This window comes from Takifugu rubripes, chromosome 9 (genome assembly GCF_901000725.2).
Source record: "Takifugu rubripes chromosome 9, fTakRub1.2, whole genome shotgun sequence".
Taxonomy (NCBI): domain Eukaryota; kingdom Metazoa; phylum Chordata; class Actinopteri; order Tetraodontiformes; family Tetraodontidae; genus Takifugu; species Takifugu rubripes.
This window is the reverse complement of record NC_042293.1, coordinates 8,268,162-8,292,077: the sequence shown is the minus strand read 5'-3', so window position 1 is coordinate 8,292,077 and position 23,916 is coordinate 8,268,162. Positions and strand designations below refer to the sequence as shown.

The window sequence follows — 23,916 nt, the reverse complement described above, 5'->3', positions numbered from 1 at the left end:
AAAAGCCCCTTGGCTTTAATTTTTGGAAGATCAATGTTAAAGGTCTCTCCAGAATCTGGAACTTCACCAAATTTTAATCAGTTTGTCAGTAATTAACATTTCCTGTAAATGTTGCAAGGATCTGTTCATAACATTGAGTTATTTTGCTTACAGACAGACACATAACATTGAACTGCCCAACATACTTTGATTCCTAAAACGAAGCATCAGTTTGATTTCTTCCTCCATCTGATGCTTTATCTCCTCCTCTCAGCTCCATGTGAGGAATAAAAACATGGGGATAAACTTCAGGTGTGTGCTGCTCTGATTTATGTTGTCCTGTGACGATGCCAGCCACTTTAATGGCTTTCTATCGCCGTCTTCACACACCTCATGCCCACCCAACCTTGGCTTAGTTAGAAAAGAAATGAGGGAGAACTGAGGGTGCAGAGTGGAGTTTGTGTGTTGTGTGTGTGTGTGTGTGTGTCTGTCTGTCTGTGAAAAACACTGTGTCCTTCAAGAGGCTTATTGCTGCAGCAGCTGGATTTCCTCTCATTTTTGCCCAATACACACACACACACACACACACACACACACACACACACACACACACACACACACACACACACACACACTTTCATATCTACCTCCTAAGGAAATAATCACGACTGCAAATAATAAATTAAAGATAACCTAATATCTCAGGATTAGATGAGAATATTTGTGATGCTGAACTCTTCGATCGATCAAGGCTGGAATCTCCGGTCCATATGACCTTAACAGGGTCATCGCGGCAAATATTCATCATGCAGAAATGGGAATAATCTCAAGATGGAGGCAGGGTAAACTAAATAAAGACACCTTGCAGAAAACCATTATTTCTGCTTGACAGTCAGACATGGCTGTCACGTGAGCGGCACCGGGCCGCGGGTCACCGAGGCACACATCCATCGTGAAAAATATATAAAATAATTTGGTTATCGTGGTGAGCCCAATTAGTTGTGACTTTAAATGATGGCTCCAGTTGATTGTCAATGAGGCCCAGTTTAAAAGGAGCCAAGAATACATTCAACAATGTCAGCAGGCTGTTGTGTTCCTGCCGTGTGTTGCGCCTGCATGTGGCAACATGGTGTGTGTGTGTGTGTGTGTGTGTGTGTGTGTGTGTGTGTGTGCGTGTGCGTGTGCGTGTGTGTGTGTGTGTTGTACGGAATAAACAATGGGTTAGGGTAACCTGGATTAATGCATCATGTGGACACGAGGGTGCAGCCAGAGAGGAGGAGGCCAGATTAAATGGGACAATAGAGGGTGGCTGACAGACAAAAAGACAGATACAGAGAGAGGCGAAGAGAAAGAGGGGGAGAAGGAGAGAGAGAAAAACAAATGGCGTGAATTAGAAAGACTAAGGTTGACACAGGTAGAAAAAGTGGGGTAAGGACACAAGGACAAAAGGGAAATGAAACAGTGCAACATAAACAGGAAGAGGTGGGGCGACAGTCATGCTGGGAGAAGCATAAAGGTATGGAAGAGGGGTAAAGAAGAGGAAAGGTAGGAAAGAGGGGAAGAGGGAGCAGAAAGGCCAAAAGAGAGAAAGAGATAAATGGAGAGGTTATATTTACCAAAGAAATGAGCAGATTGACTGAAAGATTGTCAGTGAAAATGGATGACAAGCAAACACACTTTGACCTTCAACAGCACGACCCCGGCCCACACACACACACACACACACACACACACACACACACACACACACACACACACACACACACACACACACACACACGCATTAAATCAAACACCCGTTTCCTAAATACCCGTTAAACATGTTTGGGTAGATCAGTGTTTTATTAATGTTATTGTGTGTCGTGCAGCCATCTGGTTGGCTGTGCGCTTTGTCTGCTCTAATAAAAGCCAAGTGTGTGCATGCGTGCGCATGTGTGTTGGGGAGGGCATTTAAGCTCATCTAACACATCAACATAACAGAGAAAAGTTCTACTTTAAAAGGGAAAGTAGAGCACACAAACAAACACACACACACACACTTACAGGCACGTCTTCTCCCTATCACAAAAGTGCAGACTAGCAAATTTAGCATTTCAGGGTCAATAGATCTATTATCATTTAAATCTTGCAGTAGTGGACCAATTCAAAAAGTCAACAAGCTCACTACACTCTCTCCCCCTCTCTCTCTCACACACACACACACACACATAAGCAAACACACACACTAACAAAACAAACATTTGTATTCTTGGACTGTCATCAACTCTGGTGTACAAACACACAGAACTAGCCTTTTGTCGTGCTGCACAACTGATGTTCCCAAGGCATCGCTCCCTCAAGGCCAAGTCAGTCATTCCCTCCATCCTCGCCCACCCCAACACCACCCCAGCCACCTCGCATTCTACACCGCTACATCACAGCCACCCCACTCAACTGACAAGTCCACCCACCCCCAACACCTCTGCTGCTTTAATGGGCCTTCAAGAGCACAAAGACACACAGTGATGCATACATTTCCTCCAAATCTCCGTCTCACACCCACAGACTGCCCAAAGAGGGAGCTTAAACTGACCCTCATCAAGGCACGCTCCACTACCACGCTTGGGTTAACAGCCATTAACCACCTGCTTTACCCATCAGCCATAGCGCCACCAGATGCCCCCGTCACACCGCCCTTAATATCAACTCATATCTACCAATCGCTCTCATTAGCTTCCTGGCATCCACATAATCCCTTTCTCATCACAATGGTAACAGGCAACAATCAGTATAGGCGACGCCCAACAAGTGTGAGTTTACTCACCTGTATACGTTGGAAAGTAGAGGCTTGAAAAGAAAAAGAGTTTCCAGACAGGATCCACCGCTGTATGAATAATTTAAACCCCTTTTAAAAACTCCTTCATCCCATATAAGCGTCATTCTTTAGTAAAAAGTCAATGTTAACGTGACTTTGCAGACATTTAAGTACCATGATGTTAATTCTACATGTTAGCAGCAATGCTAATTAATATCAACTGATGGTAGGGAAGCAGCCAAAGCTTAACAATGGAATTTTGGCCAAGACATTTGTGTTTAAAGGAGTTCTGTGGTTGCCCTGGTTGCAACAGATGCCCATAAGTGGAGGAGGATGCGTAGCTGTCTCAATAAGGATCTATTTCAGTTTTTCATTAGAGCTGTACAACTAGTCCCTTTTCATATGGCATGACTAAACTTTTAAAGTGTGTTCGCATCACTGCACAATGAAAAAAAAAAGGAATAGGCATTACTGAGCTATTATACTATCTGGATTAAAGATGCAGCATGGTTTTATGCGACCGTGCAACCTGCAGCCGTAGGCACCGGGTTCTTTATTCTACTTAATTAGGGGCAATTATGACAGACACAAAAATAAAGACTAGAATGCTGATCTCCTTTTAATATGATTGCTTCAAATTCAGCAGTATTATCAGACATAAATCTTCATTTACTATTGTGAATTGGTGACAACACGTCCTCAAACCTGACAAAATTAGTAGAATAAAACATAAAAGAGTGATTTGGATTTTTAAAAAATCATTAGTAGGCCCTCGGCTGCAGTGTTTCAAGGCTAAACGGGCAGAACGGGGCAATAACCCACAAGGCTGATGCGTGTAAATGTGTATATGTTAGCAGCATGTAATCTGAGGCAACAGACACACGTGTCCCGCTGTCTGGCTACAGGGTTGATAAACACTTTACATGATATAAGATTTTAATTCATACCACTCTGCTGTATTTTGTGGATGGAAGTAAAGATGCAGATTCACGAGTCGCCCCTGCTACACTTGCCCTCTGAATTTTAATCAAACATAGTTGTTTTGCTAATGCCAAAGGCTCTCCTTCCAATCATTCTGACCTCTTTGAACAACCCTTTTACTGCAGATTCTACACCAACACAAACATTGCTCCCAGACACTCTCGTCCATACTAGCGGGAACTCCTAGAGCGGCGTTTAAACGCTTGGTCAAGCCCTGTCTGAGTGTGCTGCTACAGGCCTGACAGGAATCAACTTCACTGGGGTTCTGCAGCACACACACACACTCATACAACACCCGCACCCCCACCCCTTCCACCAGAGCTGGCAGCTCTGATTTAGGCCAAGAGAACAAATCCGCATCATGAGGATTCGCGACTATAAAACTGCTGCCCGATGATAGAAAATAACGCAGCGATTCATGTGCATTAACGGGATGACGTGTCAGCCAGTAGCAGTAATAACACATCAATAAAGAGAGTAATTCCTTTAGAGGGAAATGAGCAGATTTTGGTGGGTTAATGCAACATGAGGTGAAGGTTCAGTGCTCAAACCCCACTGTAGGACGTTTAGCGCCGCGACCTGAAATGATCTGCGGTTCCAAGTTGAATTCACCCCGTCTTCACCTTTACCTCCACCTGCCTCTCACTGATCCCAACAGCCCCAGGCCAAACGGTGCAGGCTTGTCTGCCTGTTTCTGTAGTTTTTTTTCTTCTTTTTTCACCGCACCCGTGTGAGCACATTTGTCAGAGCGATTCATGCGCATGCATAAATCAATCCCCAGGTGTTCTCTGGATGTGCGTGTGTGTAACTGGGCGTCAGTGTGAGGAGCACCCAGAGACGACTCGGAAAGAAACGCCCGGGGCGCGCACGCTTCAGACCCGGCCCCCCGAGTGGAGCGCGGTTTGGAGTCGACACGTCCTGCACTGTCCGCCCCTTATGAACCCTGGGTCCTTAACACACACCCGGGGTCACACATGCAGCATCACCGATATGTTGATCAAAGTGTTTAACTCTAGCTGAACCTGCTCGCTCAGACTGATGTTTTAAACATAAGTCAGTCGTCCCGGGGGGAGGGGGATGGGGCAAGAGTGCTGGAGGTGCATCTCCAAGTGTGTCTCCCTACGTGGATGTTTTGATCTTACTCTCTCGCGCTCGTCCCTAAATCTCATTTTGAAGGAATAAATCATTCATCTAATAAATCCTTTATATAGGCAACAACCGCACAATATAGTGATGCAGACAAGAGTAATTTTACTCTTTAAAACGGGAAATATCAATGACATTAATATCAAAGCTCTTATATTAAAGGAAGGGGCATTTCCACCAGTGTGGAGAAGATGGATGTCACTATCAAGGAGCCTCCAGTGCTTCCTACAAAGCATTTTTTTGTTTGATTTTCAAATTTCGATGAGCTAAGCACGTGTTATAAAGCAACAGAGTGTCGGCGAACATTCATCATATCGGCGGGACACCGTGCAGTCGCCTACGTGCACTCCAGTGAAGCAGCTAACTTTCAAAGAGCCACATTCAGCTAATATTTACAGAGGCCTGCAGACGGTATAGAACTCAATAACTGAATGTGAGATCGTCTGGCTCTTGTACTGAAAAGTCCACTTAAAGTACCACTAGAAATGTGACCTACCGCCTCAAAAACATCTTATACCTTCAATAAGCCAAACGATACAGCCCCTTTTCACAGCACATCTTATCTGCTGTGAGGAGAAAGATATGACATTTACTTTTGGGGGGCCTACTTTACTTTTTACCCTTTATTTCTTTATCCAGTATGTACGTAGTCACGTGAGCGAGCATGGGTGTTCCCGTGTTCCCGCAGTCTCATAGCTCACCTGCTCTCTTACACCGATTAGCATTCTGTCACACACACACACACACACACACACACACACACACACACACACACACACACACAGATTTGTGACATAGTAATGAGCTATCACCATTGACAGAATGTGGGTATGGGTGTGTGTGTGGGTGTGTGTGTGTGGGTGGGTATGAGTGTGGGTGTGTGTGTGAGGTGTGAGTGGGGGGGGGGGGGGCGAAAAGAGGAGCAAAGAGGATGAAGGAGGAAAGGAGGGTGAAGGAGCATCTCTGCCTCTTTATAAAGGCAAATGTCCCCAATGTCTGCAAGGCTGACAGGCAGCCATGGGGGGCCAAATGAGTCGGGGGGGTCTCTGTGATGTCAGGGACAGGCCGGGAGTAGGGGGAAGACAGAAATATAGAAGCCGAGGTTGAAAGGGTAGCATCTCATATGAGCTGCAGTGGTGTCTTTGTGTCTGGGTGTAAATATTCTGACAGTAATTGATTCAGAAAGACAGTAATGACTCTTCTCACAAAAAAGCACAGACACTAAAGCATCATTATCACTGTCTGAAAGGGAGTTTCTGCATGTGTGCACGAGCACGCAGGGTAGCGATGAACGGGAGTTCTGACCGTCCGGCACTGGTGCTGCATCCTGAATATTTAAAATCCAAGTAAGAGATGAAATGAAACCAGAAAGAACCGAGAAGAGAATCAGATTCATGGGAGAATCACCCGCAGAGTAACCTTTACTGGAACGGCTGCGTGCTCTCTGTAAAGCCTTCTCTGTGCAGCACTGGAAATAATCAAGCTTCCCATTCCAATTTAGCACTTCCGAGGGATTTCCATTGGCAAAGTACTGTTAAAGGACTGAAATATACAGCTGAGTAATAAACCGTGTAAAAAATATGTTAACCTTTTAGTCATGCAAGCTGATACAAGCACTCCAAATAAACATTCTCATCCCCAATGAGCTATCAAAAAACACGAAATAAAAACAACCACCAGAAAGGCCCCAACATGTGGGACGCATTCAAAGACTACTTTTCAGGTACAGTGAATCCGTCTTTACAGTATTCCCACACCTTCTTTTGGAAGGAAATGTCAGTAATTCACAGTAGGGCTTCCTTTTTCATCTCTTGATGGTGTTTTGTAGACAAAAATCAGCCACTGAATATAATATCCCTTAAGTATACAGTAACAAATTATGTACACTGCATTGAGTGAGCGCACGCTGGGAGAGGTGATAAGCAAGGGAACAATTTGCGGAGAAAAGCAACGATGGACACGCTTTGTGTTGCATGTGTGAATATGCAGATGAGTCTGATGTCATCCACACTCCGAGGGATTGCTTAGATCACCCTGATGCCTCTCTGTCTATTCCTGCTATGTGTAATGGAAACCAGTGAATCATTAGGGGTGAATTACTTCACCAGCTTGGCTGGAGTCTCTGCCTTTGGGTAGCGGGGACGGATGATTGAAGGAGTTAGCGAGCTCCTCGTCACCGAGCTGACCGCTAATAATGAGGCACATGAGGGAGAAGAGGTGACAGCAAGACAAAGAATCCCAGCGAGGGCGAATGATTCACATGATTCAATATAGACGGGCTGAAGTGGAGGAAGAAAAGATAGAGGTGACTCACAGCAGATGACCACCGCTGCTGAGTTTGACAAATGATTTCCTCAGAGCAGGAAGTTCTCTCTGAACAGCTGTCCACACTGACAGGTATATTGATTTATCTTGGTTTTTTTTGTTTTTAAAGCACATTTTGGTATTTTAGCCCAGGCTTCCACCCAGACTCAGCTGTTCGGTACATCCTCAGTGTTGTAAATACCAGCGGACCGCCTACGCAGAAGAGACTCCACGTCCAGCATCACAGTAAACATGCTTAGTATGTGCACTAATCTGGTGTCTGAGTGGAGTTTAATGACGTCCAATAAAGGCAGCATGCTGATACGAGTCCACCTGCCAGACACTCGTTGTCATGTGGACAAATGTGCATGCTTAAAAAAATAAATAAAATGCTGAATTAAGATTGATGTCCTGTCACCGCCATAAATGGGTTACTTGTGTAAGTTGACTTCATGTGTTTAGGCATCTAGGGTCTGACCTTGACGTCTTCCTGATGTACCGATAACAAAAGGAGGAAGTTGTTGGTGAAGATGGGGTTTTACAAGTGATATGTAGCTAACTGCGCTACATATGTTAATCTGCACAGACAATATTTGGGCCGTCTGTAGCTGGGATAAAGTTCATAATGTGTATTTTCCCCTGTGAGCAGAGCACAGACCAGCCACTGTTAATGGGTTTCTTGCCCTACAACCACCTTATATTGTACGATACACACTTACTCAATGTCATGCATGTCACTGAGCACTCTGGGGGCTCGACTCCATCTGACACCCCAGCACACATGTCGCGTTGCTACACCGCACACCCCTTTCACTCTTCCAGCAGCCTCTGACACGGGAGGTGACATCAGTCAGTCCCGTTGGCATGGTGACCCTCCTATCACCCAGTCAGGCCACACTGGCTGGCCCCCACACCCTATTGGGAGTGTGGGCTGTGTGTGTGTGAGAGCAGGCTCCTCTGGCGTGGCTCCAATCCTCATGGCACGGGGCCACCACCTCCCCACCATGTCTGATTTACCCATAGCGTCATCTTTTTCAATTACCTCCAGCATTTGTCAATCTCAAAAATATTTACTGGAGGAAAAATGCATAAAACGTCACAAACCATACAACATGTTTGACTAAATGACTTTCAGCCGCGCGCGGGTCCAGTAAACGCTCTGTGTTCACATGCAGATTGATTCTCAGTAAGGTTACGTAACAATAGAAAGGGCAGCCATCTGCTTCATTCCAGCCTTTACCAGCGAGGCCTAATCCATTATATTGTTTGTGTGTGTGTGCCTGCATAGGGGAGCGTGCACGTGTGCGTACACATGCGCGTTTCTAATCTGGCTGCGTTTTCATAGAGTGGGCAAATTGATAATCTCAGAGGGCCAGTCCACAATGAGATTTAATCCCATCCCTTTCCTCTGACAGGAGATCTTTGGATCCATCCTCTTTTTGTTTCGCACTTGTTTACTGAACTTTTTGCACATTTAATGTCATTTTAAGAATTTTTTGCTATTTCATGGAACAAAATAAAGTTGCACTAAAAGTGACCAATTTAAGCTGTTAAATCTCAGGTTCTTTGGCTCCCTCTATCAGACATCCAGCTTCCCAAATGTGGGGTTTATGTGATATTTTTCGGCTCCCAACATTGTCTGTTTAGAACATCACACAGCTGCATCTGGGAAATGCATAATAATAATTGTTATTATATGAAGAAAAGGAATCATGGCGTAATAAAATAAACAAGCCTTTTCTTCTGTGCTGTATATTTTCAGTAAAACCCCCATAATTCCTGAAAGGACTTTGCGACAAAATGTTCCCCTCAATTGGAGACGCTCTCCTCGCATGATGTGAACTGGGATTTCAAAGGCCCAGTGAAAATTACCACGGATGAGCAAATGAGAGGCATCATCAAAGCCAGAAGGACAAGGCTCTCCCATCTCTGAGCAATTACCGATGGTGTCATCTGCCCCCATATACAGTAAGTTAGTTACCATGGCGACCGTATGTCACAGATTAAAGGTAACCACCATACAGAGAGTGCAAGGTATTAAAGCAAAACACACACACACGGATATAAATAAATGCTAGTCTCCTACCAGCATGGTCTGCCAAAAAAAAAAACAACAGCACCGTCTCCAGCATCTACGTCTCTGTTTTGAATTTGGTTCTGTAAAATCTGCTTCAATATCTCAGGAAATCCGGAATAATGTGTAATGTTTCTCCCTTTTCCAAAGCAGCATCATGTACTCTCATAGTCCTTATTTAGACCTCATTTCACCACCTGAAACAAAAGCGCTAACAGGCAGAGGTAGGAGAAGACCCCACATGGACAACAGCACAGCCGGAGGCTACAAGACTCAAATAAGCGGCTGCTGATTCTGGAGGCATTTGGGGAAGCTGCTCTGGATGACAGGACATCGCAAGTGCTGCATAGACAAATTCCCATGAAAACCCTTGATCTCTCCGTCACTGGGCAAAAGTGAGATATAATCCAGGCACTGGGATCGATTTCCTTCACAACAACACTATAATAGTAATAAAATGCTGTACCTACAAGCTGTAATAGGGACAGCAAAATGAAAACCATCAAATTTTATAACATAATATTATTTTTAAATGTGATCATCGTCCTGACTGTAAAATACTGTCACAGGATGGTCTAATAGCCCGTCTCCATCACTGCTGCTCTCTTAGAGGTTGTCTGGAATCCTACTACTAGTACACCATTGTGTGTGTGTGTGTGTGCGTGTGTGTGTGCGTGAAAGAGAGAGAGAGAGAGCAACCGAGTGAGCGAGGGAGAGTGGAAAAACATAGTCTGATCTTTAGGTACAATGTACCTAAAGACAAGTCAGTGTAAAACCTCACAGACAGACAGACACACACACACACATACAGAGAGACAGACAGACACACACACACACACACACACACACACACACACACACACACACAGAGTGACAGCACGAAACCCCACACATTGCCAACTAGAAAAGCCATCTGGGCAACACCATGTGTGACATTTCTGACAGGTCGAGAGTCTTCCCATGATGAGCACTGGTGCATACACAACGCACATGTCTGCACGTGCACACACACACACTCAGCCGCTTAATAGAAAGACCTACTGCTGCTCTTTGCATTCAAATCTACAGGCATGAAGCTGGGGGAACTGTGGGCAGAAGGTGTTTGTGAATACCGAGCACGTGGCATTAGGTGCACACACTGCCAATGAGGTGGGGCCAAAAAAAACACAAATCAAAAGAGATCCCTAAAAGATAAATGATAAAAGATTTATGCTGAGAAGCAGCGCTGCAGAGGAGAGTTGGGCTAAAATAATAATCCAGTCAGGGAAAAAACCAAGAGGGACACAAGAGAAAGGATATTTAGGTAAAGGGGTCTGTACAAAAGGGAGGAAAGCCACGAAGCAATAAGAGGAAGGAGGGGGGTCATTCTTGTTCTCTGTTTCATTAACTTCCTGGCAATAAGTGCTGGTGTCGTGGAGAGCAAAGATAAGGAGACATGTTCGCTGGCGATCCCATTAGGCTGAGAAAGGGTAGTACAGCAGGCAGAGAGAAATAACCAGGTGAAGATGAAAGGCAGCGAGAACACAGTGATGGAGGACAAAACTGAACAGGAAGGGGGGGAAGAGAGCTTGAAAATGCGGGAATGTTGGTGAAGACGCTGGTGGAGAAATGAGTAGGGGGGGAAAACACATCTGAAAAAGAATGTGATGTGTAAGAGCCATTAAACAGACCTCTTACTTGGAGAACTTGGGGAACCCCATTACAGCGAGGCAGGCGGGGACTTTAATAGCACGGCAAGTTTGATTGGAAAAATGAGCAGTGAAGCAGTTCAGACCCAATTATACTTCCAAATAAAATAATACCTCATAGGCTAATGTGGGCGGCTAATTAACTTGTTTTTACCAACTGACCAAACAAACACAGTCCAGCCCATTATTTGGATTGGCCTAATCCTTTGTCCTCGTAATCAACGTGTAGAACTTCAGAAGTTAAATAGTGCTTTGTAAAATTTGTGAAAACACAAGGTTTTTATACAAGGCGTCAACAGTCACCGCCAGCCCCTGGAGACCATTTTGGAGGTTTTAGGTTATGAAATCTAATAACAGCTCTCAAAACAGAAAGGCTGCTGTTGACTAATGTTGTGGATAAGTAGCTAAAGGTCTGAGTCAGAATTAAATCTGCCAGACAACAGAATATAATTCAGTTCACTGAGAATTACAGTGAATGAGGTGATCAAATGCATAACACTCAATTTGGGCACTTGAAAAAAAGAAGATAAATAGTGCAAAATGTACCAAAAACTTAAGTTCTGTTTTTTTTTTTTTTTAAAGACAAGCTTGTCATTGGTGGCCATGATGATATAGGGAGAAATTCATCTGGCAATGATCCCAGGAGGGCCAATCGGATTCCTTGTGTAGTCCAGTTGTTATAGCGTCACTGTAGTGAGGGAGGAACATGCTGAGCAGAACCAGGTGAAGGTTCAGTCCCTCCAAGACCCTCGTCTTAATCATTGTCATCAGCTCCACAGGCACCTCCACTCTGACCTCATTACCTGTGGCCCTCACAGATCAATCTCATACCGACGAAAAACAGCACGAATCTCTAGACACGAGATCGACCATATCCTGGAACAGACCACGGTGCTGTTTGGAAAATAAGCCGGTGACTGCATGTGAAATAAGCATGACCACTGTACATGCTAATGCCGATGCTTTTATATTCCTTTGAACAGAGAGAATGAATTATAATACGTTCACAAACAGCATTAAAAACACAAACTGCCTCAAAGCTGTTTTTGAAACGAGTACTATTCTTTGCTTTGGCCATTAAACCGCAAACACGCCCAAAGGGGAACCAGTAATCGCTTTTTGCAGGACTGCTTATACACAGCCCGACAGACGATTGTTCTACTTCTCTCCATCAACCACTCTTCGCCCCCGTGTAAGAAATTATAGACCGCTACGTGCGTGACGCGCATGTAAAGACAGCGAGACTCCGTGTGAACCAGAAGAGGCTCGATGTGGGTCCTGGGATTCGCTTAATGAATCAATCCGGAGTCTAGACACACACCCCAGGGCCCAGGAGAGGGCCTCTATGAGCTCTCTGGCATTTCTCTTCCTTCATGCGTGGAACTTCTCATATGTGGGATAGCCTACAATATAATAGGAAATGAGAGTGTTTCATTAAAGAGCTCTTTACAAGTGTAGGAGGGGAAACTTCTGCTAACAAGATAAAAGAGGTATATTTACTATTGCGATGAATGGAGTCTTTGTGGGGGCTCAGGAGTTTTCCTCAAAGTTCAGCTTTAGCGCCATGCGTCTTCCCCTCATGTGCATTTGTGTCCATGGGTGGCTTCTTTGCACGCTTGGAGCTTAAGAAAATGTGTTTTAATTAAAATTTCTGGTTGATTTAGTGTTGAGCGTCCAGGGAAAGAACGACAGGAATGAAATGAGAGAGAGGGGGGGGGGGGGGTTCTGAGCAAGGCTAGCACACACCCAACCAACAGGCTCAACTCTCCTGGCTCTAATGAGCCTGCTCTCTCCTCGACTCACTCATTACCTGGGATGGTACCTTTTCAAATAACAAATCTCTGCGCCGGCTTGACTCATGTCTAATCATGTCTGTCCACGGGCATAGAGGTATTCCCGTGTCTGTCTGTCTGTCTATGCTGCGCTTGTCGATGCTAATGGAGGGATCAAAAACTGCTGGTACCACTCAAGGATTTGCAGGAACACAAAAGCCACGATGCACAGACGCAGACGCACCGAGCTCCAGCAGGTTACCGATCTGAATATTTCATAAAGTCTCATTAAGGAGCAAACACAGGAGGATGAAGTGTAATGACAACAGGGAAGAAGGTAATAAATTCAGGTCTTGCACACGTCGAGTCGTACCAGCACACGTGCAAGTATACGGGTATTAGAAACATGAGGTACAACGGTAAATGTTTCCTTTTACCAGCACACAAGCTGAAGCATCTCCATATCAAAACTTCATGTGCTCTTTAGTTTTCTTCGCATGAAAACAACCACCCCTCTAAATTTCCCATCGGGGGGGAAAGTATGGAGTAGATGTTACCCCGGAGAGCTCAGTGGCAGGAAGAATGATGCAAACATGAAAACAAACAACAGTGCTCTTCAAGGCTCACCGCGCAAAGAGGTAAATTACACAAAACAAAGCGGAAAATTAATCAACGGCTAATCTCAACAACCCTGGATGATGTCTCACAGGAATGAGGGAATGATAGCTGATAACTTTTTCAGATGAAAAGCATCCTTAGGAACAGGGAGGTTTAGTTCTACACGCAGCCGATATGAGGTCAAATCCCCCTATGTCCGATTACTTCAAACCAGCTCAGTTCCATGAAGCCAATACAGGATGTGTTCCCTCCATTAGATTCTTTCACATTAAATTAGACCATTTCCACACACACACACACACACACTCACGTGGTTTGCGTGTTTGATTTAATGCTACAAATGTGTTTTTCCCTCTCTTCATCTCACCAAGATGCCTGGTAGAGCAGCAGGAGGGGCCGGGGGGGCAAAGTCATCATTGTTTATGGAGGATTATACAAGGCTCATCATAGCTGTGCCATTAAAACAAAATGTACTGCAGATAAAACCACAGTAACTAAAGCATGCATGCACATCTAATGCTCATATTTTTCACACGTATACTTAGCATAAAGAGAGAATCACATCACCCCCCTAATTTTTGCTGATTTGCAGGTAAATTCTGCAAGGGAACATATTTAAAGATTTAATTGAATTCCTTACGCGGTTGCGGAGGCCCACAACACTCTGGCGCTTGTTGCCAGCGAGATATAATCATGCAGCATGAAATGAGCTCTACCTGAGCAGAATAGAAGTATAAGGTGTGGAGGCTGCAGGGGAATACCTCCATTAGGCATGAGGTGAGGAGACGAGGGAGGAGGAGGAGAGGGGTCAAGATGGAAAGACGGGGGGAGATGTCAGATATTGGTTCGGGAATTTAAAAAAAAAGAAGAAGAAAAGGAGACCTGGCTACAGTGAGCTGCAGGCTAAGTGTAGAGTGCAAATTGGAAAGTAGAGATGTGTTGAAATGAAAGCAGCTTGACTGACATATTGTAGAATACAGACGTCCGGCCATTCTAGGACCATTTTCCACCTCAGCCTACTTGTGCTGGAATGTTGGGGCATAAATTATTCAGGCAAAGGCAGATTAAGGCTATATGTACCACCATCAATTCTTAAAGAAACAAGTGTGGTTGTTTGAGTGATCTTTCCCAGAGGCAACATTCACCACATTTAAGTCAGGAGGAGCCCAATTTCTAAAAAAAAAAAAGAAAAGGGGAAATACAGTATGATGGGATACAATGAGCACCATTTTCAGTGTAAACTATGAGGTTGATGAGGGCTGTACTGTTTTAAACGGAGGAAAGCATCCTCCATTATGATTGTAGGAGAAGTCAGTCCCAGGAACGTGCGCATACGCGGCCTTTCTACGTCCCACCCCTGTTTCCATGCGCAGAATACTGACGCAGAAAAATAGATGGCGTTAGCATTGACGTGATATTATCCATAGAACAAAAATCACATGTCAAAGCAGTGCTGACGGCAGCAGAGAAGAGAAAATAACACTGATCGGGAGGCCTGGTGATGCAGTGTTCTGAAATGGGGGCAACCTCATTTGTTGTGTTTCACACTGGAAAGTGAGACGTTATATAAGCGGCAGCTTCTGATGTGTCGGCATATGAGACTCACTGCGTCATTATATTATTTTCATGAATGGATACAATGCTTCCTGTCATTTAACATGAAGTCTGGGGTACTGGTATGAGGTCCCGGATCAGGTTTGGGCCTGCTTTTAATCAGAAATCTGACATTTTTACATGAATTCTTTGTGCAAATCTGTGCGATTTTGATCTTCCTCCTGTAAGTTTGCACCGAACATGCTGACATCAAAGCATTGACTCATGAAGGTGACTTAAACACCTTTATGAGTCAATGTTGCAAAGAACAAACCGAATAATCGAGATCATTTGAAGGTCACTTCCCACATTGTATATACCGGTATGCATTTCAGTGTTGCTAGGGCGACCATAAAAGGCTCGCTGCACAGATATAGTGCAAACTGTATACTGTTATAGCTTTACTTTCTCCTGACTGTACGGCATGAAGGAGCCTGGCCAGGAAGAACTCATACAGCGATAACCAGAGGAGAGGACTGAGGAGTAGAGGAGATCCTCAAATGTCCTGAAGGCACCTGCGTGTGTGTTGGTGTGTGTTGGTGTGTTGGTTTCCTGCCGCGGCTGCGTTTCCTCTTCTGATGTCACCAGAGAAAGTCTCACAGCACATTCCCATGTGTCTGCATCTGCCTTTGTGTGCAAAAGCATGTCTGGATTTAAATAATAATGGAGGCAGTGACCCTGACAGATGCTTTCCTGCTGTGACTCCTTCTCACTCAGAAAACATCTCTTTTTGTAAACCCCCCCCACCCACCCCACCCCAAGTTCCAGCGATCAGATGCTGTCGGCAGGAGCGCAGGGTCCGACGCTAAAGTGCGGAGACAAACAAGCACGGATCCAGAAAAGTATGCAGATGAGGAATAATCCGCTTTTGGGGTGGAATTTAAAAATAAATGCCAGCCATTTTGAATCTGCTGCGCCACTATTTCTACACATCACTCGCTCCCACCAAATTAACAGCGGGGAGAAAAAGTGCATCAAATGAAGAAACATAGGAAAAAAGGAACACGAGACCCCAGAAACAGACAGTCAACTCCAATGAGTTGTGTTCAAAGGCATCATCACCTTTGTGAAATCACACAGAAGTTGCACTAAAGCAGAAAGATTGAGCAGAGTGCAGTTCGTCTGAGGGTTCTCCTATTAAAGAGCTTACATCACAACAGAGGCACAAGTCTAAATGCCCGTTGAACCAAAACAGGGCAGCGTTCAAATGAAGAGCGCGGCGGCGGTATTAAAAGATTTATGCTTAAGTACAAACTAGTACAGCGATACAAGGACACACAAAGGTTCATGTCGGGCTGCCTCAGGTATGACGTTTCCGTCTGATCTGATGTTGTCTTCATACATAATCATGATGAAGGGTTTATGCTGGCAGCCAACTCAAAGCACTGACCCGTCCTCTGACGAGGTGGCAGCAGAGGAAAAGCAGGGAGACCAAACGGTTTGCCTGGTCTGGATCGCTGAGGCGGAAACACCTGTGATCCAGGTGGTGTCTCTGTAAACTGGAAACAGCGCTCCGACTCTCCAGCGCAGTAACCAACGGAGCCTGACCTTCTCCCTCACCTCGTGAATAACACACTCCTTGATGTTCCCATCCCAGAGGAAGTAAGTCAAACTGGTTAACATTGTGTTAATTCTTTTAAGTCTGGCCAGGTGTCAGAAGTCGATGCCACGGAGACGGGCCGATGATTTGTGACCGCTCATGCTCGCCTAATCTAATCTCACCAAAGGCTGCCTGCATTCCTGTGCATGCCAAGCTACATCTCAGGTGTTTTCAGGGATGGGTAACGTTTTGCTTCAAAGCTTAAAAGGCTGACAACAGAACTGAGTGTCAGCAGAGACTCTTGCCCCCGCCATCTGGGTAGAGCTGCAGCAAATGAGCGGAATTTTTCATTCATGTCCTTTTTTTCATTGCATAATAGTCTGACGGGAGTATCCAGCAGGTATCCTGAAAATACAGCACAGTTGAATAATTTTCAAAGTCATTCCTACATTGTATACGGTTGCGCTTTTTAAATAAGTGTTTTGTAGCATGTGGAGTCCCCGATGAAATGGGCAAATTGGCTATTCATTCTATTTATGCTTTGATAGTTAAATAAAAATGATGAACATGGGGTATCCATTTTCATCCACATTTATGAAGACAAGGACTAATGATATAAGACACTAATTATTTTAAAAAGCTAAATATATAATCCTGGAGAATCCTCAAGATTCCCAATAAAAGAAATAAAAGGAAACAGGCTGTGAAACCTATGTTGGTACTGCGTTCTTTAAGAGTGGAAAGTGTCGGGCAGCAGAAACTGTCAAGGTCACTGAACACTCATAAATTTGATAATGGTCAAGGTACAGCAGGGCCGCAGAGAGTGGATGAGCCCAGAGCCCCCCCCCCCCCCTTGCAAGTCTGAGGACAGCCTGCCAAGGCTAGCTGAGCTGACAGCGACTAAAGCCGATGCTCCCCGTATGCGCTAATCTCCCAGATTTAAATGGGAACACAGAGCACAGCACAGAGCACAGAGCAGGGCAAGCCTGTCTGATCCATGACCGTATGCCTGAGCACACGCACGCACGCATGCACGCAGCCCGGGCGGACACGCCTGTACCATACCCACACCTCTCCACCCCTACGTGAGGTGAAGAGTCAGACGCAAGACTGGAGGGGTTGACTTTAACTAAGGCCACGGCTACTTTAAGAACAAAATAGAATCGGGAGGGGAAGAAAAAAAATTATCTTTTCAAAAATCTTGCCTTCGCTGGGGCCGACTGGGAACCAGAAAAAAACGGGGAAACCATGACAACCAGACAACCAACCTTGGCAACCAACACAGCTTTCTCACAGGCAGAGCAGGGGTTAATCTGAGCAGACAGACAGACAGGCAGGCAGGCAGGCAGGCAGGCAGGCAGGCAGGCAGGCAGGCAGGCAGACAGACAGACAGACAGACAGACAGACAGACAGACAGACAGACAGAGCTAGCAGTCTTGAGAGTTTTGGAATACTTTGATATTTCTTCTAATTTATTCTGGAGCTGTTAGCGCAGAACAATGATAGTTCAGTTTTGAAATATAACCTTATATTATTTACCTACTGTGACTAAAGATGCTTTTTTTTTTTTACTTAACTACTGTGTATCAGAGTAGAAAAGATACAAAGGCAGCAGCAGTATATTAAAATGTCAGCTGCTTTTCTGCATGTGTTGAGATGTGATGGAGCCTGTCCAAAAAAAATACACACAAGCCCTTAGAGACTGTGCCGGCAATCCCTCACTTGTTCAACGACCTCCCATCTACAGATTGAGCCCTTTCCTCCTCTGGGGGTCAGTGATAGAGAGATGAAAATCAGGGAGGAGGGGGATGTAATGAAGAGAATGATCAATACTTTGCCTTAATTAATAACCTCCACTGCTGTCTGAACATTCAAGCGCGCCGCGTGCTCTCTTGGTTCAAGTTTTTTTATATGGGCCCCACTCCTCCCCCTTCTGTTCGCCTTCATCCTTCACCCCCTCCAGTTCTGTACCTCTTTCCTCATCATTAATCTCTGAAAATCGTTGGCTACATACATTCCTCCCAATCGATGCAATTCCGCCGAGGTCTTGTCTGATTTACCACATGGCTAGATCCCTGTATGAGTTCTGACTGGCCACGGGGAAGGGGACAGACGGGGGGGTGACAGAGAGGAGAGGAGCACTAGATGACAAAGACCATCATCATTATATAAGCTCAGTCAAAGTCTTGCTTCAGTTTGTGTATGTACAACCAGTATACCCTCTTCATGCATGCAGAGTTTTGCCAGTATAAAATCTCCACAAATCCATCCATCCATCCATCCATCCATCCATCCTCTACCGCTTATCCGGGGTCGGGTCGCGGGGGCAGCAGCCTAAGAAGAGAAGCCCAGACTTCCCTCTCCCCAGCTACTTCTCACCCTAGAGATAGGGTGAGAAGCTCTCCACAAATCTCCCTCAGTAATGAATACAAAAATTTGTTGGTGCTAATATTCAATAGAAATGTATCAATAGTCATGCTTAGGTAAAAAAAACAACCTATAACACTCATTCGCAATTACCAGAGAGATGATTGCAATCCAAAAAAAAAATATAAATCAATAATCGTTCTCTTTTACCTCACCTTATGTTTAAGATCACCGCGTTGTCAGAAAATGCTTTATCTCTGCTCTATAATTGACCTCATTATTGAGTAAAAGCCCAACTAGAGTGGCATCATCTCCAAATATGATCAATGAACAGTTGTTCTGATGACTAATACAGGCCTTGCTCTACTGTAAACTGTAAAGGTTAGAGCACGCAACCTCGGGCTACTCCGGTGGGTGTTGAATACTAATGACCGCTGCTCCCCGGTAATATATCTTTTCTATGCCCAATTTATGAAGGTGCGATTGACTCCCATAATGCTTAGCATTGCCAAATGTCAGATGTAAAAGAGTGGGTCAGTAATTATCAATCCTGACCTTCACAATGTCTGACATGTAACTAATTCATGGAGTGTATCACTACTACAGTATCAGTGAAAGCAAAGCTGTTTCCAGCACGCTCTGGATCCCTCTTCCACAGCCCTGACCCAGCGTGTTGACCCAGGCTGCCACCTCCTGTATCCACAGGGTCACGGGTTCGCTGATGCAAACGTCTGAACGGGCCCGCCGACACTGGCCACTCATTACAGCCTCCACCAAATTTGTTGGGACACGACCGTCAATCGTTGCACAGAAGGAAAGAGAGCACCTGCCACACGCGCACAGGTGCCCGCTCAGCTACGGGTTTCTGTAGAGTTGCCAAGTGTTCTTTCATCGATGGCATCGACTGAGTATTCCCCCCTCACTTGTCATCATCAGGAATATCATGGGCTGTGAACCAGTATGGATCTCCTCCACCGGGACAGGAAATCTTTGTGAGCACCAATTGATTTGAATCACCAACCTCCAGCTCACCAGCTATCGGTCACTGTCAAATTAACTGGTGTACTTTACCTAGCATGCAACCAGACTCCTCAGCCAACAGAGGTAACTCATGCCTGTTTGGAGTGATACTAATAAAAACACTCCCCAGTTCCATTAACAGCAAAAACTAAAAATCTCTCAGGAGGAGTTTGAAACTGGTTGGCCTTTCGTTGACATGGAGACTACAGAAATAGCTGGGATGCTGTTTTAAATGCCTTGTAAGCCTGGTGAACTCTCCAGCAGATGGGAAGCAGCAGAGAGAGATCTAAAAGCAGAAAGAGCAAGAACGACGCTGGATCACAAGCAGCTTTTTGTCAGATGAAGAGTCAATATGGGACCCCGCAGCAGAGGATTCCACCCTCTCAACGTCAATCAAAGAATCAAGGAGCCTACACATCAACCTCCGACTCTCACCCCACCAGTAAGAAAAAAACAAGGACTTTGAGCTGGATTAACAGGCAGCGATTTGCAAACAATAGCCCTCTATTCCTGTAATAAACAGCCTTCGGTAACAGAAAGACAAAAGCATGGAAATATTTTCCAAAGCCTTAGCATTAACGGAATGGCGATTCATAATTCATCATAAATCCATAACTGCGCACTTTGTCAAGCAAAGCTGCGAGATTCTGAAAATCAGCAGCCTTACAGCAAAAACAAGGTCTTAGCAAAGCAATCAAGACATCATGACAGTGATTACGGGAACACGAGACCTTGCACCACCTTGCACACGACCCACGAGACCTGTGCAATATTTGAGAGAAAAAGAGTTCCCCTGGCAAATTCAGAGCGCGACAGCACGAGTATAACAAGGAAGCACCAAAGATAGCACAGGGCTTACGCACGCTAACTCACAGACGGTGTGCTGACCAGGTAAGCGTGCCTGTCGAGCGCAATGATTCAGGGGGTTGCGCTTAAAAATGGCCTGCGTGCGTTTGGGACCTCAAAGCCAATCAGAAACCAGCCATGCAGGCATTTCAGACCTATAGACTCCACCAGGCAGCTGTGGCAGTGATAAAAACGAGAGCCAATCACAGAATGATCGACAGAGGTGACGGCGAAATCTAGGAAATGAAATCTGGAGTATGACAAAGATTTTTTTCAGCGTGTTCTGGCGCACAAACAATAATGCTGCTGCATACGTGCGACATCGCCCAGAACCGTAAAGGTAATCTACCCCAAACATTTGAAATTCCACATTAATGGAGGTGCTACGCTACAGAACGCCAGTCCTTCTGGGCCACGTGAGGCGATGAGCGAGAGCCGACTTTGGCTGTGTAGAGGATTAGATCAGGGAGCCAAACCAGAACCACTGTGATGGTTGTGTGTGTGTGTGTGTGTGTGTGTGTGCGTGTGTGTGTGTGTGTGTGTGTGTGTGTCTCAGAACAAGGCCTAATCACTTAATGAACACAGAGCAGCACCAGCCCGAGAAGGACAGCCAGATCATCCAGAGGCCTCCCTCGCCCGGCTCTCTAATAATACCAGCCAACGGCATCATGGGAAAGCTGGCGGGAGACTCACCCCACTGGACAGTCCCAGCCGCCAGTCACGGTCAAGCCCGGCCCACCGGGACCGCACATTTGCTAAGCCAACCCTTTCCGTGGGGGCCTGGGAAAGAGATCTGACAGATTAACTGATAGTTAATGGGCGAATGGCGTATTATGCACTGTCATTAATCTAAAATAGGTGCGCTGTGGTCCAGCCACACAGACGACAGCAGCCAGCGCACACAAACTTGAGCCACGAGTGACCTCGCCATTACCGAGAAGACCTGAGCACCATTTAGTGCCGCAAACAGTTGCTCAACAACAAATCAGACTCCAGTCTCTGAATAAATTCCACAACATAAACCTTTGTAGCGTGCAACCCAAAGCAGTGGCGCTTTTAAGGATTTATATGGAAGTTGGGAAAGGAATGTGGGAAGACATCAGGCAAATGAGAATATGTTTGAGGGAACACACCGTCTGAGGGAACGCGCAAACATTTCCACACACACGCGGGTGCTCAGTGTGACCAGCTGGACCAGCGAGGAAAAACGGCGCCTATTGTAGCCGTTTTATAAAGCAGATGGGAGGAAAAGCTCTCAGAGGAGAGAATAGAGAACGAGAGAGGGGAGAATCATCCTCCGGCTCTCTCCCGGAGGGTGGAGAGCTTCCAGAGCGAGCTGCGTCCCTCCTGCCGCCGCAGCCTACAACGGGGTCGCACCTTCTGCATGGAACCGCCGGCTGCATGCGGCTGACCGCAGAGGAATCTCGCCGCACGGTCACCACGGACAACAGGGCTGAGGCGCTCTAGGAGGGGTGAAACAAAGCAAACCCACACGCACCACTACACACGGAGCACCAGAACAGAACTTCTTTTCAGCACGCACATGCAACTTTAACTTAAACTGCAGTGTCATTGCAGTCTTTACTATTATAAAGCTTTTTATTTAAAACCCTAACCCTTTTTTTTTGGGGGGGGGGGGGGTATATCCCCAATCCTCCCCCCAAGGGATGGAAATTAAGATGGATGTAACTCTTGTTTCACAGCTTATGGTCTCTCCACATGGACAGGAAGCCCACCTTTGGCAGCCAGAGCCTATAGGACAGCGGCTTCTCTGCTGACTAAGAATAGATCAATGTATCAGGTAAATCAGGATTAACGCCGTTGTGCTCCAATGACAGCGCGCGCGCGCGCGCGCGCGCGCACGCACACACACACGGAACAACCAGGACACATAAAGTTCATTTCAGACCCCATCACACTCTCCTCGTCCTTTGGCGCTGGACGGTGCCAGTGCCTACGCACACGCGGCAAACCAATATGAACAATGTTGAACAGTGATTATGTCAGCTCACCAAAGAAATAACCCCCCCACACAAACACACACACACACACACACACACCTCCACCCCCACCTCCACCAGCAGCACCAAATTTCCCCCAAGGCTCGGCAGGTGTTTGGAAGTAGGCGATTAGATATTTATCACCTGCGGCCAGATTTCAAGTGGCCACAGAACCTTCCATAATAAATGGTGCAATTATAAATAAGGGGGAAGGGGGGTGGGGGGGCAAGCAGTCCCAACTAACCTGTCTGTCCTTTCCCGAGCGTCTTCTCCAAGCGATAAGGTCCCACGTAATTGGCGTGTTGGGCACCACTGTTGTCTTTGCCGGACGATGACATGTCGGACTTGTGCGAAAATTACTTTAGGGGGGGGGGGGGGGGGGGGGGGGACACGGACAATTACACAGTCCTCGCCGGAGGTCCGAGCCGCTGCGGGTTCTCCTCTTACTCCACAGCCTTTTCGCCTCCTGTGGCGCTCCGCTCTCCGTCTTTCTCCGGACCTCACCCGCTGTGTCTGAGGAGGCGCTCTCTTCTTCCTCTCCTCTCTTCTACAGCCGCAGACGAGCCGCAAGTGCTTTGAATATCACTGGAAGCTGCGCCGCCGCTGTGCGTCTGTGGGAGGTGCTGCGGAGCTGACGGGAGATGATTGACAGCGGCGCTGGCCAATCAGAGAGCAGGGTCCTCTCAGGCGCTGTTGGCTTTTGTGGCTGTTGCTAGAGCGTCGACTGTTTTTTTCTGTTTTTATCCCCCCCTCATTGAAAAAGTTCCAAATTGCAATAGAGAATACCACATAAACAGACTTTTCTTTAAAAGTGGTCATTTTGGAGAAAAACGCAATCCTTGGATTAAAATAAATTATTTCACAACTCATTTCCTCCAATTCCAATTTTAAAATTGTGACGACTTTGGACGCCGCATAACCCTTTTAGTGTTCGTACGTTGTTATGGTTTGTAGTTGTTTATTTTTATTTCTATCTTTTATACACGGTACAGCTGAGCAAATGGAAGACAGTCAATCATCGAAATTTGTACACTTAACGAAATGCTTTTTTTTTTTAAAATCACATCAATTGGACCACAGTTCCAAAGAATAATGTCACTTTTAGTCTATACAAATCCGTCTTGAATATGTGCTTTGGGTCACTCTCTCTTTCTGTATAACAATACTAGAGCCTCATTATTCTTGTATGTATTT

At 45.7% G+C, this 23,916-nt stretch overlaps 1 protein-coding gene across 5 annotated transcripts in view; it reads right to left on the bottom strand.

Annotated features, from left to right (window-relative positions):
- brsk2a (BR serine/threonine kinase 2a) overlaps positions 1-23,295 on the bottom strand; it is a 118,784-nt gene extending 95,489 nt beyond the window's left edge. For 2 of the 5 annotated variants that reach the window (XM_029841687.1, XM_029841689.1), the window contains exon 1: positions 22,967-23,294. In XM_029841687.1, coding sequence (XP_029697547.1) covers positions 22,967-23,060 — 94 coding nt within the window. In that variant the 5' untranslated portion in view covers positions 23,061-23,294. Of the gene's footprint in view, positions 1-22,966 lie in introns of all 5 variants that reach the window. The other 3 variants (XM_029841686.1, XM_029841690.1, XM_029841691.1) reach the window with 3 other exon arrangements.
- Between the last annotated feature and the right edge of the window lie 621 nt (positions 23,296-23,916).